Raw genomic sequence first — 17678 nt, 5'->3', positions numbered from 1 at the left:
TAATTCCGCACTGAATAGGGCTAAATAATCGACACGAGGTGATTCTACGTGTGAAAATAAGTCGAAAATATAGAAAATTTTTTCTCAAGAGGCTTTGTTTCCAAGAAAAATAATTTTGGAAATTTATTCAAACTCTATCTTTTTCAGAACGAAGCAAGAGGAGAATTTAAACGAAAAAATGTTATTCCGCATATTTTACTTCTTTTATAATCAGTCAAGTTGAAGTATACTTTACAAATTTTCAGACTTGAATTTCTTAAAAAAAAAAAGAAAAAAAATCACCTACCACCCGCTTGATTTGGTCAAATCTTGTGTTTCGAATGAAAATTAGTCAGTTTTCTAGATCTAATCTATTCCTAAATCAGTCTTTTTTCTAACGCTACATATTCCGTTTTTAGTGTTACTCTATAGGCACAGAAAACTGTGCCAAACTTGCCGCTCAGCAGACACTTTTACATCACTTATCATGCATAGAAGCTTTACTTTGTTACATCGTTGAGAAACAAATCGTTCTCAATCGTTTTCAATCGTTTTCAATGTGATTTCCGTGCGAAGCGATATCACCAGACTTTGACTTAGTTTCTACGTAAATAAAATATTCGAAAAATTATTCATTAATTACAATTAATTAATTATCGTTCATATAGATGACTAACACGATATAGCGTTAAACTTATATATATATATATATATATATATATATATATATATATGATTTTGCATTAAAAGTCGATGTGCTGTTTTGTAAGAATAAAGTAGTAATTTACACTATGCCGTGATCACGTACATATTGAAAATTATATTTATTTTTTATCGTCATCGTGGTCTATTGTTACGGTATATATGTTCAATTAAGTTAGCTATTACTCTGGCTAAATATGTTTATTCAGACATTAACGTCCAACATGTTCAAGTGGACATTAACATTAATGTCAGCGTGTAATTTTATACGCTCTTGTGTTCGCCCTCTTTCGTTCGCTCAATTATCGATTATCTTTTTTCAGTCATTTATCTTTTTCTATCGACGAATAACATTTATGTTATGTTCGAGTATTTATATCTACCATTGTACGTACCTGTATCATTAAGCTGTAATTTTACATAAATATGTTCGAGCTAATCGCGCGTGTAAGAATTTTTTTTTGGATAATTTCGACACGATGAGCGGTCACCTGACAAATACATTTTTGTATAGCACTTTGGAAAGTACGGAGTAAATTTTGTAGTTTATAACGCATAACGATTATTCACAAGTACGTACGTAGATGCGTATTGAAATTATTTATATGCAGAAATTGTCTACGTCAAAGCTCGCGTATAATAGAACGAATGAATTTTTCTACCATTACCGAGAAACTAATTATACGTTGATAAATTAAGAAATAGAATGCGCGATTAGTTATTACCAGGCATTTTTAGGAAAATATACATTGTCGACGAAAGCATCGTTTATTAGAAAGGAAAGTAATTGCAATATGGTTTTGAAAAAATTTTAGAAGATCGATTTTATTATCTCGCTATATGTCTATTTATTATCCTCTTTTTATAAAACACAAATCGAATCAAGTCAATTGGAGCGAGAAGCTAACAAGAGCAAAAGAAAATATTCTACTGTATAGTGCGGCGTATATTTCTGCTCTAATCATGGCTAATCAAGTAGTCTTTTCTAACATCGTTCATTGCTTGCGATTGAAACGTAATTGAACCCCTACCGCGAATAGGATCGAAGATTTATTCCTTATTCATCAAATCTTGATAAACTCGAGCTTCGTGTAGGTATATGCGAATAAAGTAAGAGACGAAATATCGAAATCCTTCTCCAAAACTTTTTCTATATTTGTCAAGAAAGATGTGTCGAGTTTCTGGACCTTGGACGACTTTTTTATCTTTAAAAAGGATCAAACACGATAACGAAGTTTGGGCAATCATTTGAATTACGTAAATTACGTAAAATTTCAGATTCCAAATAATTATTAACGCAGCGAAATCGTCGGATTGTAATTCTATTCCTTTTCGATAATCGGAATTCTATATTTTGTTGCACGACGATATTTATGTTAAACCATACTCGCTTAACAATTATAATAATTTGATCGGTACGGTATTATCTTTAACGTTGTATTAGTCGAATGTAAAATTGTCCGCGATACGGAGAACTGATCGATAAGCTAAATGTAAATCACCGGCAGGTCGTTTCCAGGTAAACCTGTTGACCGAAGCTTTGAAATTAACACTCGGATCGACTAAAGATTTTTCGTCGTCCTTGATATAAAGCAAGTAAGTAGTGGTTGCGAATCGATCGTAGAATGTTGTCGAAAAGTGCGCGAGATCGTTGGCGAAGGAGTTGCAAGTGATTCGCATCGGAGGATGCAAAAGCGCGAAGAAGGAGGGACGCTTGCGCTAAGGGAGACCGCGTACTTTCATTTCGAGCGGCCACCTGTGCTTGCGCTCACACTCTCCTACCCCATTCAAACCATCCCAACCCCTGCCCTATACTATATATACGAAGACACTCTCGATACCGTTTCACTTCTCAACGTTACCACCGCGTCGGACTCTCTACATTTCCAAGATCGTATCTGCTTCGACAAACGGACTCGCAACGATTCCTCGCTTATTCTTTCACCCCTATTTTACTTGGTGAGTTAACGTGTCTACCTCGTTTATCTTCTTATTTATTAAATTTCCACGATTTGTTCATTAAGCGGCGATTACATGTTAACAGACCATTGTTACGGTACAATTAGTTCGAGCGAAATAACAGATTATTTTGTAAGAACGAAACATCGTTAAGCGGTTTTTCATTTTTTAACTTGTGACTCGAACGAATGTCTGAAAAAGTCGTTCACATTTACGTATCTTCTACGCATTATGTACATAGATACATGCATAACATGTACTCGTACATAACGGTTTTAACATCATTTTATAGGAATGGAAATTTAAAAGATATATAAATGTATTTAAATAAATTTTCAATAGATCAACAGTTTTTACGACAGTGATAATAATAATAATAAAAGTACAAAACTGTACTGGAATAACGGCATAACACCTACTGCCTAACCATTTACTGCCTTTTATTTTTCATAAAACGTATTTTTCGATGAAACGTGTAATACATTAGGACACACTCGTAGCGATACCGACAACTCGAATCAGTCGCATCATAGACTTTCTTAGATCTAATGGACGAATAGTATGCCGAGCTCTCGTAATTGTGGTCCATATGGTGTACGTATTTTATCTCGTACGATATTATATTATTTAAAATTTCCTGATTGTATACCTTGACTCGGACTACGAGAACGGTTGTCGTTACCTCTCTTACTGCTGGCTCCCATAACGTGGTAGACGCGGAAAATACTAAAGCTACTTTGATGAATACGTGAGAACGTTTCGAATACGAGAATCTGAATACTTGGCACGTGTACCAAGGACCAATACGTCATAGGCACATGCTCGATAGCAAGGAAGTCGTCCTGGACGATGACACATCCAACGACTGACAATAGTAGAAGATTACGTCTTTACCAAAATTATTATATAAGTTTTATCACAATTTCGTTTCTGACAACGATCTGACAACAATCTGACAACGTTGCCTCGTTGGGCTGCAAACTTCCTGATTCCTCTTTATGAAAATGAAAATCAGAATAGTCTTTTGTACCACGGTGTACTATTCGCAGTGTACTTGTACGACAATGTGTTTGAATTTTCTATCGTCATCTATCGTATCGCACGAATCGTTATCCAAAATCCAAAACCTTCGTCGAAAAGGTTGATAATCATAATCAAGGATAAGAAAATGGAGTAATATTATTAAGGAGATGCTATCGTTCACGAGTTCGATTCAATTTCACGCCCATAAATCACGCCCTAAATGTTTGCAACTGCTTCTGATTTTATCAAATTTCTTTAAAACTACGTCATATTACCCGTCTAAAAATATTACTAGTTGATCGATAACCTAAGTACATATCTGCCCCTGCAAATAATTCATTGACGAAACATCTATGAAATTTTAGGTAAGCTACTCGTATGTCCTCCCTGTGCTCGAGCAACCCAACGTCTTGTCTATCGATGTATATGAATTCTATGATTGCGATCGACGACACGTACTACCAGCGATTATAGGTGCATTTGATGTTTGGTCAAATCTTTCACGGTACATACTATGATTATCTTTGTCGATGTATGTATTTCTGCTGTACAGATATACGTATATAGCTGTATATTAGAAAGAGCAAAAGTATAGTTATATATAAGAGTAAAGTTGTAGTTTTGTAATGAAAAATAAATATAGAAAATTTATCATTTGTAATATTATAACTTGGAATCGTTACGATTAAATAAGATACTCGTATATTAAAGATACTGGTATGTCCATCTTGTGTACATATTTTCTCCAATGAACGTAGTGAAACTTCTTAAAACTCGATAAAAGTTTTTCCAGCAGTCCAAGAGAGAGTCTCGTAAAAAGTCCAAGAAAGGTTCTTTAAACGATCCAGAAAAACTTCTTATTTACTCTAACTGTTTCGCCTTTACGTACGCGTGGTTTTCTCGGACGGTTTCAAGAAAATCCAAGACTATCAAGGAACTAACGATAAATTTAGTAAAGGAAGATAGGGAAAAGTTATAATAGGATGGTATTTAGAAGCAGATACATAGGTATATATTCAGGGACAAATTCAGATAAGATTGGAATATAAGATAGCACGTAAAGTATGCGCAACAAACGGTGCTAATACAATGCAATGCAACATCATTACGATACGATATTACGTTACGTTACGATACGTTACGAAGAAACTATCTTTTTACAATCAGAACAATCGTAACATATTGATTAATTAAAGTTAAACGGTATGATGGTAAAGTTCAACCGGCTAGCGCGGATGTCCACCGCGAAAGTGGTCAAAAGTTTTGAATATTTTCAGATCACCTACGTTTTTCTTCAAATAGAAGTAGAGTAAAAATAAAGAAAGGAAACAAAATTTATCGACTGACGAATGAAAATAACGGTGAATAAGAAATAGTACGATGTAATAAATAAACGAGAAAAGTATTTCATTCTCTACTTATATGTATTTAACAAAATCTTCTTACCGAGTTTAATTCATAAACCTATTCAAGATTAACTAATATGACTTTCGATGAAAATCAATTAAAGGCTTAATATTATTTTACTTTCAGGAAATTTGATAAGATGTCGATCAAATTCTACGCAAAATCACTCTTGCTATTTATTATTGTTGGCCTTGTTGTTGGTGCTGAAAATTACATAGATTACGGAGGTAGGTGAAAAAAAGTTGAGAATATTCGTTCGACGCAGAACGAATGTACGTATTATTTATGTTCGTTCAATGAACGTTCGAATATAAATAATATTGTCCTTTTATTTTATATTTTTTATATTTATCATTTACGTATCACTTGTTGGTATTATTTATATGTTATCTAGGTGCTTATTTTAATTTTGAATCTGTAAAACTGTATACGTAGATCGTTACAAGCTGTTACAGAGTTTTTGCAGTCTATAAGTTGAGACGACCACATTACCACATTGAGGAAAGCATTGCTTTTGCTATCGCCATGTAATACAGCGGTAGCGTACTTCAAACGATGAACGAACAAGCCTTTCAAAGGTCAAAGTTTTGTTTCGACGAAACGATTTCTATATCGTTCCTATAAACATGATAATTACCGCTTTAAAGCTCGTAGCTCATGTATGAACGTTGAAAGTGGAAAATTACAGACGTTCGATGTCAGATTTACCTGTGACAAACTTTTAAATAATCGCTCTCGATATGATAACTTCTTCGCACACTTTGCAATTTTCATTTTGCATTTTATTATACATACAAATCGCTTAATGTAAACATTGAAAATTTAATAAATTGAAATATAATATTATTTATCAAAATTAAATGCTCGAATACTTTTGACGATGTTAGTAATTATCGTTCGACTGACAATGACTAACTAACGACTAGTCCAACTGTCTAATTTCACTGATCTTAATAGCCAACAACGTACCATCGCTTGGTCACTTTCATCTGTACGTCGTATTTACAGATGAAGTAGCAGAAAAAACGCCAGTTGAAAATATTCACGAGCTTTACAGAATTTTGATGCAACGTAGCGCTTTAGAGAATGCCGGACTTGGCGAGACTCCACTGGAACATTTGATGATCCGTAAATCTCAACGATCGCCTTCGTTACGTTTACGTTTTGGACGTTCGGATCCTCGTTCGTCCGTAAGTATATTAACGTTTCTAACGTTTTTATCTTTAGATAACGAACATTCTTGGATAAACACTCGCATAAAATAGAAATTTAGAAATACCGACGTAATAAGAATAATAACTATATTTTCGTCCTTTCTTTGGACAATACGCTCACTTTTCATTCATTCGTGCAACAGTAAGACTTACCCATTTTTCTTATCTAATTTACATACCTACCTGTAAGTTTTCTTCGCTTTTTAACCATGACGACAGCAAAATATAATCCACTAAAATATACATAGATATGTATGTATGTGTCACAAGTTAAATAAGCTAAATTTTATTCAATTTCGCTCGAGTCGTGGAATTTTATTCGAGGAATGATTGGTACTTAATATAGAATAATAGAGAAACTATAACATCTAATTATCTTATAAATCCGGAAATTACAGATCTATCGCGAACGAAATGACGTATATGAAAAATATATTTGTATATTTATTCGTATCGATGTAATCGTAAAAATGTAGAAGTCAATAATTGTGCGATATACTTTGGAACAAATAGTAATAGAATTTGTATAAATAACACTTGAAAATTGTATTTTTCAGGTCGGAATTCTACCAAAACCTATAAGCGTTATCTCATCGAGATTCGACAACAAGTGAACACGGATACGAATAACATTCTTCAGTTTCTCTTACCATATATACAAAAATCGTACAGAGTGTACAACGTACATCTAATTATATCGTAACATTACGCGATCAGCTAGAAAATAGAAATTATTTTTATTCTTCTTCTTTTATTCTTTTTAAACACGATGAGAATTAAAAACATTATCCATAATTAAAATATTTTCCATACTAAATATTATATTTTTGATGGTTCGTTACGTAAAATTAATTTTTGCTTTGATTGTAAGCAGTATAAAAATATAATAGACGGTGTAGTGTTTGAAGAAAAAATCGACATTTGAAATTACTAATAAAAGGAAATTACACAAGAGAAATTTACTACATCTTTTACATTACGTGATTAATTTGCATCTCCTTGTTTATTAAATTAGCAATTTTTATTTATTTTACGTATATATATCCGGTGACACCTTTTATCAAGTAAATGTCTCAACATTATTTACGTTATACGTATACGCTATACATATATTTATATATATATATATATGAATTTATCTGACAAAGGTTAGTAAACTTAGAATTGAAAGAAGATGTTGCTTATCGGAACAACACGTTCGTCCCTTGAAAGAGAATAATTTTTTTCAACGTTTTGCTGAAGTCAAAAATTAATGATAAGAATGGAAAACAACCATCGCAACAGTTGTATACATAAAAATGAATATACCTAATACTTGATTTATTTTCAACTTTTTAATATTGTTAATTTCATTTCTCCGAGTACGAGTCGTTGAAACGAAAAGATCAAAATGTCGGAGATCGAATTATTTATTTGACTTGATTTCCAGTGTTTGTTGGCGTCGATCTGCCAATTCGGACCATGAATTTATGCAATGACGCATCATGTGATAAACATTCGGTTAATGGATGTTTAAGATGGAAGTATACCTATTTAATAATAAGGCGTACTGAATGTGGAAATAATAACAAGGCTTACTTGTAATGCAAGTATATTTAATAACAAGGCATAATATGATAATATCGAGAATTTCAACAGATTGAAACGAAGAAAGGCGAGTTTGGGTTTTTTGTAAACTTTGGAGTGAAAATTTATTAACTACGTATAATTACTTGACACTTACAATTAGTTGCAAGGTATAAATTGTTTCCGAAACCTCATAATTAAACGACTCTATCGTCCTATATGTGTTTTTTCTTTCGCAAATTTTAGGTACATTCAATTCACTTTTACGTTATTTCACTCACATAGAGATTTCAAGCATTACATTTTTATACGTATAATTTCTCAACATTTCTGGCTCATGCCCTAAGTTTTGCCAAAATTTGAGTCTTAGAATTAGTTAGAAAAGTTTAGTTTATCTTAAGCTATAATTTAAACGTTTAATATGATCTCACGATATTTAATCGTTACTTAAAGTGTGCCGTTTTTATGGAAGAACAAAGTTTCTTAAGTGAACACGCGGCTTCTTTGTCTTCGTGAATCAATTCGCCGATATTTTTAAATTCTGGTCGTGATAAAAGTTGGCTTCGTGCGTGGTCTATAGTAATAGAAAGTGGCATTGTTAACATTTTTCTCCAATTGGTTTTCTCATATTGGATAAGAAACTGTAAGAAGATGACTTTGTTATTCTTTGTAAATATGATAATACGTATTTTACTTTACATAAATATCGATATCAACAGAGTTTGAATACTTTTACCGGGAAAAAATTGTATTATGTGGTTGATCGTTCAGACTATACTAGCCAATATATCCATAATTTCGACATATCTACTAATTTGTTTCTTTAGAAATGTGAAATAAATTTGCTTACTGCTTTATTTCTATTAAATGCGAACTATATCACGTTTTTATTTACGAAAACCGAAAACGTCTTTACTAAAATTGTTTGGTGAATAAAGTTTCTAATTATAAGACAATTCGATCAATGGATAAAGAATATATATGTACATACCATTGTATATTTTACATTAACCACTCTATCTACTCTATGTATGTTTGCATTACTTGGTTAAATTTTTAACCTTATTTTATTCGAGCTTTGTAACGTAGCTATTTTAATAAAGATCTATATGCTCCCTCGATTTTTCTATTTATTTATGCTATCACGATTATTCCAATTATATACTGACCTGATCAAATGCTGTGTCTTCAATATGGAACATTATATGCGTTAGTGGTTTAAAAAGAGGCGACATATGCGGTATATCGTCCACAAGTTTCGTAATATCATTTTGTCGTAATTTATTTAATATTAAATCAGACGCGCGAATCAGAAATTCGTACGTTACCTGTAACGCGAAACATTTTGCACGAAATTAAATTTTGCATGCAATAATTTAGACCACAATATGTTTTATTACGTACCTTTAAAGCCTGTCGTCCAGAACTAGTGAACAACAGCTCGTCGGTATGTACCTCGATAACGGAAAACAAGTTGTACGTTTCGTTAATGCATGAATTTATATTTGATGTTTGTACACTGAAAGATTAATTTCATTGTCTTCAAACATTTAAACAAGATGGAAGGGAAAAATTGTTGATTATTTTTCACCGATATAAAGATCGAATTATCTTTCACGCGAAAAGCGAACCTCTAATTGTTTTGAACAGTGCGTTGTGATTGCCAATTTTACATAAAAATTTCATATAAATATTTTTTTAAGATTATAAAATAGTCTTACTTTTTTTTTACAAGCTGGAAGAAATCGTCGATTTGGGAAGTATGCTTATCGTCTTCGTCGATACTACAAATAGCTTCGGCCAAGGTGGTTACTGTTGCCGATACGTCGTTGGGGTCGAAAAAATTTAATTCTAAGTAATCTATTCCTTCAGAGGTTGAATCGTCTTGTATTTTTGTTTCGCAAGTTTTCGAATACTCGATAAGGGCGGTATAGAGGGATGCACAGAGAACGTGGAGAAGGACGTTCCCACCAATTGGATGACAATGGGCAGGGATATTATCTTGTAATGCAAGTACAGTTTTTAAAATTGCAGGTGGTAACGTTACATACAATTCAGCGAAACAACCAATTACCAACGACATTGCCTGATACATAGAAGCGCCTGTCTGCAAATTATTAAGATATTTTTCAAAAACCAACGTTTATTAAACTTTTTATGGTTACGATCTTACGTATTTGTTTCAAGAACGACGAGCAATTTTCGTATCGCTTTCGTTTGTAATATCTTTTTCGGATTTCTCAGCAATAATTGCAGGACAAATTCATGTCAAATATCTGCTTGTTACGTTTACATTCGAAGGTAATACATTTATATAAATACTCGCTCTACATGTATGTACGTACACACGTAGAGATGTAGTTTTGTTACTATTAAAATGAAACTAGACGCACGTTTATAATCAGCAACTTACTCTTACAGCTTCCAAAAGAATTTCGATAATTGGATGCATCATATTCTTTAATGGACTTAAAATCGCATTCAGCCAGGGCGGTCTTGATTGATTCCACACCTAAATAAATATGTTTACATATATTATTTTTTATTCTTACATATTTTATTTTTGTTCTCGATATTTTAACGAATACCTGTTGGCGGTCCAGATATCTCGACCAATCGGGAAGCTGTTTTAAAGCTGTCACGATAACACAACCAGGGTCTTGCGCTATGTACGTTAAAATATACGTTAAACTATAAAGGCCTAACGCTGACGTTACTTTCATCGATGCATTGCACATTATACCACTGCATAAAAAACCACCGCAACTCATTCCATTGGATTGTAATTCTTGGAAAATATCAAAATCATTTTTAGACGTAAAATTACCACATTTGTAGATTAAAGTGTTTAATAATATTTTAGCCACCGCATAGTCATTCATAAAGAGTACCTATGAAAATTTGAAATTAGCATCTTTTTTTTAATCCTGCAAATGTATGCATTTGTCGGGGACAAAAATAAGCGGACAGGTAGCGGAAATGGATTGCATTGTTTTACCATTTGACAAACATCAAAGAAAAGAAACTGGTTTTATGTTTATAGCTTATATCTCTAATTAGAGATTATTCCATTCTTATGCTATAGATAGCGTTACAATTACCTTCATTAACTGAGGCCAATTTGGTTGGGGTTGATGTCTAAGAACGTTTAATTCTAAAATTGCAACTCGATTTTTAGGCAAATTTGAAATGTAAATGTCAGAATCGACGGAGCCTAATAAATTCGGTGCGCATACTAATAACCAGGCAGCAGGTTCGCGACGCGGTTGCAAAATTGTTAAATTTTCAAGTCCAAAACGGAATACCTATAATAAAAATTCAACGAATCTAGAACAAAACTGTATGATCTATACCTACGTATTTATGTATGCCTATTATAAGCTATACATATGCAGTTATATGCATATATATATAGCATAACAAAACTTAAAGTAAAAGTCGAAATTAAGATATTTTTATTCTATCCCATACAGAAAAAATGATTTTTAAATTCTACATTTCCGTTTAATCGCATTGATACTAGTAACGATAAAAAGACGAATTATAAAAGATTTTATTATATCGCTTTCTAATTATCTTCCATCTTCGTCAGATACTATGTGAAGACGTTAAAAGATTGTGCGAGATGACCTTGAAATTTCCAAAAAAAAAAAAAAAAAAAAAGAAAGAAACAACAAAGAAGTATTATCACTGCTATAACATGGCTCATTCTGCAACGTTACTCTACTGATCGGTAGAACGCATTGTAATAAAAAAATTGTTATCGTCGAAAATCATGTTCAAGATCAATTCTGTATCAATTTTTCTTTTACAAATGTCCACCGATCCAGAGATATACCTCTCAAAGAATCACCCTGTACATATATTTAATCATATTTCAGCCATTCGTAACTATTAATATTTTACCTGATATAATTCTCGAAGAGGAGTTCCCCTTAATAACAAGCAAATCAACAATTCATTGCATTTCGCGTGTATGTCCCTAATGGCAGTTGGTAATCTATTTAATTTCATTCCAATCATTTCGTTGGCACTTGTACAGGCACCCAAAGCAAGATATCCGGTACAACACAGAACGTTAAAGGCATCCGTCCAGAATTGTTCGGATCGTGCCAAACTCGGTCGACCCTATTTTTGGTATATATTTTTCTGTATCGATATCACCTATACGCATAGTAAGTGAAAGCGATATACGATCGTTAGATATTCTTACATAAATAAATCTTGTAACAATAATGGACAAAGATTCGTTCAACATTCCAGAAAAAACACGTTGTGCCATTTTTGGAGATACGGTACTCCATAGATCTCTCTTTGTTCCTAAAAATATGAAATAAAAAATATGAAAAATATAGTTATAATTAAGAGGAAAATATAACAGTATTGATCCGTAGGTGTTTAAATAACATAATTTCAAACGCAGCCCTTGGATAAGACAAATATGGATCCTCGAAATCTTTTGGAAGGAAAATTATAAAATGCTATGTTACGTGAACGGTTACAACTTTCAGATTTCAAGGAATGTTAAAAGCACGTTACATACCTTCTGCTGAGAAATTTTATACCATTTTATACCATTTGTTGTATCATATTCCCCAATCGTTGCTGCAAGAAACTACTATCTATTCACGTTACTGTAATATTAATTATCAAGATAATGTCTTGTAACAGAGGCTACATATTAAAGATCCCTTTACCAAAATAAAATTACTTATTGCTGTATAAAAGAATGTCTGTAAACTACGTCTTATCGTGACAGATATCAAGAGATATCAGGTAAAAGGTATAAATCACAACTACAGCTTTTACAAACTATTAATATTTTGATATCGAATACCGAATTCGTTTTTTCCACATTTAGATTGATAGATGATGTATTACTTTCTAACTTTGTTATAATTACCTTGCATATAGAGCCACCACATTTGTATTACGAAAGAGCATCGTTCTCGTTCAAAAAATGACGTAGTATCGTGCCAACTGAGGGAATCAGCTTCGTTAAGTATATATAACGAAATTAAGCGGCAATGTAAATCCAATAATCGCTCTGCTACAGCTTCTGTCATTTCATGATAGCATTTATATGATGTGTTTAATTTCTCGCTATCCCAAAGAAAAATTATGGAAATTATTTGGAAATTAAAGCACTCTAAGCCATTAATTGGAGATTGTGAACAACAGCACGATATTATTATTATAGAAATAAGATTTTTCTTTTATCTGAATATTCTGAGTATTCGACGTTATATCGTGAAATCACAAACTTTGCAGATATTTGCAATTGCACGTGGAAAAAGATTCCTAAAAATAATGCTTCGTACGAAAATTTTCAGAATAAATGTTTCACAACCATTCAGACTTACATGTACAATCCGTGTATAGAATTCAAGTTTTGTCATTTTCTTATCAATAGACACGTCTATGAAGATTATCGATCTAAATGAAATGAAGTATAAAACGATAAAAAAAGAGGAATAAGCAACAACCGTTGATTCGTATAAGTTAGGAAAAATAAGTTATTCACAGTTAGGTCTTTCAGTGAAAGGAATTCCTTCGCTTTACAAATATTAAATTTTTTAAATCATCTATATAATTAATTTCTCTAATTCTTCGTGTATCTCTTAATTTTAATTATATAATAAATTTAACATTGCATTATACCTTGTGATAAGTATACAATTATAATTATGTACATAAAGACTGGACTTTATGAAAGGTAATTCAAAAGTTCGTGCAATCGTATAAAAAGCACACGCATCCATACGTGCACAACACATATCAATTACCTTGATTCCGGGGAAATTAAATTCTTAGCTTGTCGATTATAGCACCACAGACAATTTCGTATTAATGCAGCTGCTCCTAAAGTAGCTGTTAATACCGTTAAATCTGCATGATCTAATGATTCTTGAATAAGCAGATGTAAATGTTCTGAAATAATGTTATTATTACAAAATGTGTAAAATATTGTGTATTAAAATGTGTATTAAAATATTATATATTTTGTTCGCGATAAGTTTGATTGCTCGTTTTATTTTAGTAAAGCAACAGCAGATATCTATCTAAGTACGATTATGTACGATGACTTAAGCATACATCTTTTTCCAACAAAGTTATTTTTTTTACCTAATAATTTATCGGCGGTATCGACAACAAGTAACACAAATTCGGATGGTGAGATCTTTTTGATAACTCTCTCTTCGTTTTCTACGATTGCGGAAGATTTGTTTTCCATTAAACTCGTTAGACCAGAATGACGTTTAAAAGCAGCTTGAAAATCTGCTTCCCACCACGTAACAATTTTAACTGCGACAAATGACGCGTGTCTCGGAAAATCAAGTTTTCCACCGCTAATACGTGAGCAAAGCGGCTCCTTTAGTACAGTTTGCATTTCCTGTATCATTATGATATACTATACGTTATTATACCATAACAAACTTACGGTATTATTAGTTTGTAAGAAGATAAAATTGAGATAATTTATATTTACGTGTATATTTTCATATAGTTGTCGTCTAACGCTTTATTAATCAAATTGTAAAGAGAACTCGTATTTGAGTTTAAAATCTACAGTTCGATGTTACGTACGTACATACAATAATTATAAAAATTCTGTATAAATAACTCGATAGTAAAGGAGAAAATTTTTCTATTCCAAAAGATCTATCGTAGATATACAGTACACCTTGACTAATATATGCATATGAATGATTAATGAGGAATATGAACTAAGTGACAACAGCTTGATCGCACTAAACCAATTAATTTTTAATCGTGTATTTCTTCTTTATCTTAAAAACAACATTAAAGTTAATATTATCAGAATTGAGAAAAGATATTAGCATCGATTTCTAAATTTCTGGTTTCATATGCAAAACTTTATTCGCAATAATAGAAATTTTTTATCGTTTGTAAATTAACTAAACAACTTAGCACCTTATAGAAAATTGTCATATTAAATAAACTTACATGAGTCACAGCCGAAATCGTACGCAACATGTATTTGTACATATAAAAGTACATTTTATCTACTAAAAAAACTTCAAGGGTGATGGAAAAAAAGATTGAGACTAATATACATACATGTATATATTGTAAATGTTGCTAACAATATAGATATACAATATAGATGTTTTTCTTATTTTTGTTTTTTCGAATTCCCCTTGTGGAAAATACATACATATATCGTATACATGTCATACGATTTTAATTGCAAGATGGTTTCCAAGCTAATATACATGTTTATGTACAGCAATCTTATCTTTTTCCATACTTAGAAAAATTCTAAATATCAAATACCAATACAGAATATTAATATATTTTAATAACAATCCGTATAACCATTATACAAATTTACTTATTATTCACTATATATTTATTATTTTGTAGTAAAAAAAAAAAAGTATATTCTTATTAAGTTTTCAAAACAAGTTCTTTAACTTGGTGGAAAATTATTCGAGAAATTCGTAACTATTAATTAAAAATAATAATACCTGATAATATTGCATGTCCCGTTGCAATAAGATTCTAACGCGGTCTACTAAATTGCCATCTTCCATAATCTCCATTTTCGTCGATTCTTTGGTAGATAATAACGTTCTTAGAAATATATAAATATATAAAAATATTTATTAACGACAAATTTTAGATAATAATATTCATTAATACTCAACTTGAATATTACTTATTTACATAAAACATACTCGATAAATAATTTATACATAAAAACGTATAGCGATCGTGTATATATTGTTGTATTAAATTTTAAAGTAAATTATTCTTGATTACATTTCTTCTTTTGCACATAAATATGCATATAAATACCAAACTTATAAATGTGCCATTCTATCATGCAAATATTCGTGTCAATATTTTACAAAGATACTCACATAAATATATTACAATGTCATATCTATTTTATATTATTATTTATATACATAGATTGTAAAATTGTACATTTCCAACCGAAGATATTCAGCCATTTCAATCGATATTACAACTTTGAACATCGATAAATGGAATTAAAGATCTGTCGTCGTTGCTTCTCTTTCTTTTCCACTAAAGGAACATTTATCGAAGTTTGTTTGATCCTTTATGATTGCTGCTATTTCACTGTTAAGTAGTTCGTGTAATGTTTTTCCGTCATGTTTATAAATCCATCTACCATTTATAAAATCGTATCGCTTTGGACCAGACTTAGGAGAAGATAGCCAAATTTGTTTATTCGGAGTCTGACGATTTATGACATAAGTGCCATAAGAATTACCAAACTTGACAGTTAATACTCCATCCTACAACATTAAGTATGATATTATTAACTAAACATCACAATTACGTAATATCTTCATAATTGTAACATAGTCATAAAAATACCATATATATGCTGATACAACATACCCCATATGACACATCTGCATCTGATAAATGTGCTGTTTGCTCTATTAATTCATCAAAATATTCAGTTAAAGAATCAAGTGTTTCGTCAGAAATTCTCTCAAATTCTACAGGCGTCAATTCTCTATGTAAAAGAAAAGATTTCTTCTGTGTTATTCATAATTTACTGTTGTTTGCTAGAATATTCTTGTTAAAAAATGAGACTCAAATAGGATTAGAACTGAGTTAAATTATAAACAAATAATCATACGCTACATGTAATATTTCTACGCGCGTGCGTGTGTGTGTGTGTATGTACCTATGAGTCAAATGCACGATAGATTGTACTAAGTGTAATATATGATATTTATACATATACATTTTATGTATTTAATATTTGCGTGTAATATTTAGATTTTCCAATTCAAAACACTAATTGAAAGATCTAAAGAAAGCACAGCTACTTTAAGCTTAGAAAATGTACAGAGAATAAGTTGTCATTGTTATTATCATAATATGTACTCACTGTGTAATTGGAAATACAACACTGCTATTTGAGCTGAGATAAGCTATTAATTTGTAATTGAATGTCTTTACATTATTACTTTTATTTGAATACTTTTTAGAATGTAATACAAGATAACCTATATTCTTTGGATATTTTATATTGATCTCTTGTATTAAACAAGTATTTATAACTTTTGATACCGAATCATGCGATAGAATTCTAAAAATGCTACTTCTTGTTATGCTTCTAGTTAGTAACATGATATAAATTTTTTCTATATTATATATTGATCAAACAAGATACCAAGGGGACATTGCCATGCGCACACTATGCGCAAAACATGGTTTTGTTGTGGACTGTATAATCATACATATTAGTATACTGTTACGTTATAGCGTGAATAATATAACTTCATGAGAGTCTTTATGCTTATAGACCTGATCGTTCCCGAACTAGTGCGACATCATGCGGCGAAATGCTGAGGTCAACTAAAGGTAGCATATACAAGAACCTATAAAATTAGGGATCTGCCCTATTTGGTTGCACAGAACATGTAGATGCAATGCGAATTGATTATGACTAACAATAAATAAACGACGAAAATAAAAAATTAAGTATAAACAAATACACATAGCGACAATATATATATATAATAATCATTAGCATTGCCTCTACATGTTTTTATAGCGAACATTAAAAAAAATGGAATTATTATTGCATTGTGTATGAAAATACTAAAAGCGAATTCAAGGTAGCTCCATTTACAGCACGTTCTGTAGATTCGGAAATGTCGAACTCACGTAGTTTAACTTCGATGTTCGTCCATGTTGATGATCGTACAAAGAGTACACGAAAAAGTTCGGATAGAAAAGTAAATACGAACTTTTTCGTAGAATCGTACAATTAAATATGTTCTTGTAACATAAAACTCAATAGGTTCTTGCCTA

At 31.4% G+C, this 17678-nt stretch overlaps 3 protein-coding genes across 4 annotated transcripts; 1 reads left to right on the top strand and 2 right to left on the bottom strand.

Moving 5' to 3' along the window:
* The first annotated feature begins 2485 nt into the window (after positions 1-2485).
* On the top strand, positions 2486-7371 carry LOC138181442 (short neuropeptide F). The gene is made up of 4 exons (XM_069116227.1): positions 2486-2640; positions 5197-5297; positions 6079-6260; positions 6842-7371. The coding sequence occupies exons 2-4, from the start codon at positions 5210-5212 to the stop codon at positions 6896-6898; spliced, it is 327 nt and encodes a 108-aa protein (XP_068972328.1). The 5' UTR covers positions 2486-2640; positions 5197-5209; the 3' UTR covers positions 6899-7371.
* Positions 7372-8209: 838 nt separating this feature from the next.
* Positions 8210-15877, bottom strand: LOC138181624 (uncharacterized). 2 transcript variants are annotated; one of them, XM_069116616.1, is made up of 14 exons: positions 15740-15877; positions 15344-15449; positions 13977-14244; positions 13637-13781; positions 12754-12953; positions 12064-12170; positions 11757-11978; positions 10952-11155; positions 10439-10741; positions 10264-10362; positions 9572-9957; positions 9255-9369; positions 9020-9178; positions 8210-8491 (listed from the first exon to the last, which is right to left on the bottom strand). In XM_069116616.1, exons 2-14 carry the CDS (start codon positions 15416-15418, stop codon positions 8294-8296), a joined length of 2481 nt encoding a protein of 826 aa, XP_068972717.1. In that variant the 5' UTR covers positions 15419-15449; positions 15740-15877; the 3' UTR covers positions 8210-8293. The 2 variants fall into 2 exon arrangements, with proteins under 2 accessions (XP_068972717.1, XP_068972718.1); XM_069116617.1 differs by lacking the exon at positions 15344-15449 and having other exon boundaries at positions 15740-15865.
* Positions 15869-17094, bottom strand: fh (frataxin). The gene is made up of 3 exons (XM_069116619.1): positions 16750-17094; positions 16248-16368; positions 15869-16141 (listed from the first exon to the last, which is right to left on the bottom strand). The coding sequence occupies exons 1-3, from the start codon at positions 16989-16991 to the stop codon at positions 15872-15874; spliced, it is 633 nt and encodes a 210-aa protein (XP_068972720.1). The 5' UTR covers positions 16992-17094; the 3' UTR covers positions 15869-15871.
* Between the last annotated feature and the right edge of the window lie 584 nt (positions 17095-17678).

This window comes from Bombus flavifrons, chromosome 7, assembly GCF_040668555.2.
Source record: "Bombus flavifrons isolate JBK064 chromosome 7, iyBomFlav1_principal, whole genome shotgun sequence".
NCBI classification, from domain to species: Eukaryota; Metazoa; Arthropoda; class Insecta; order Hymenoptera; family Apidae; genus Bombus; species Bombus flavifrons.
This window is presented reverse-complemented; position numbering and strand designations above follow the sequence as displayed.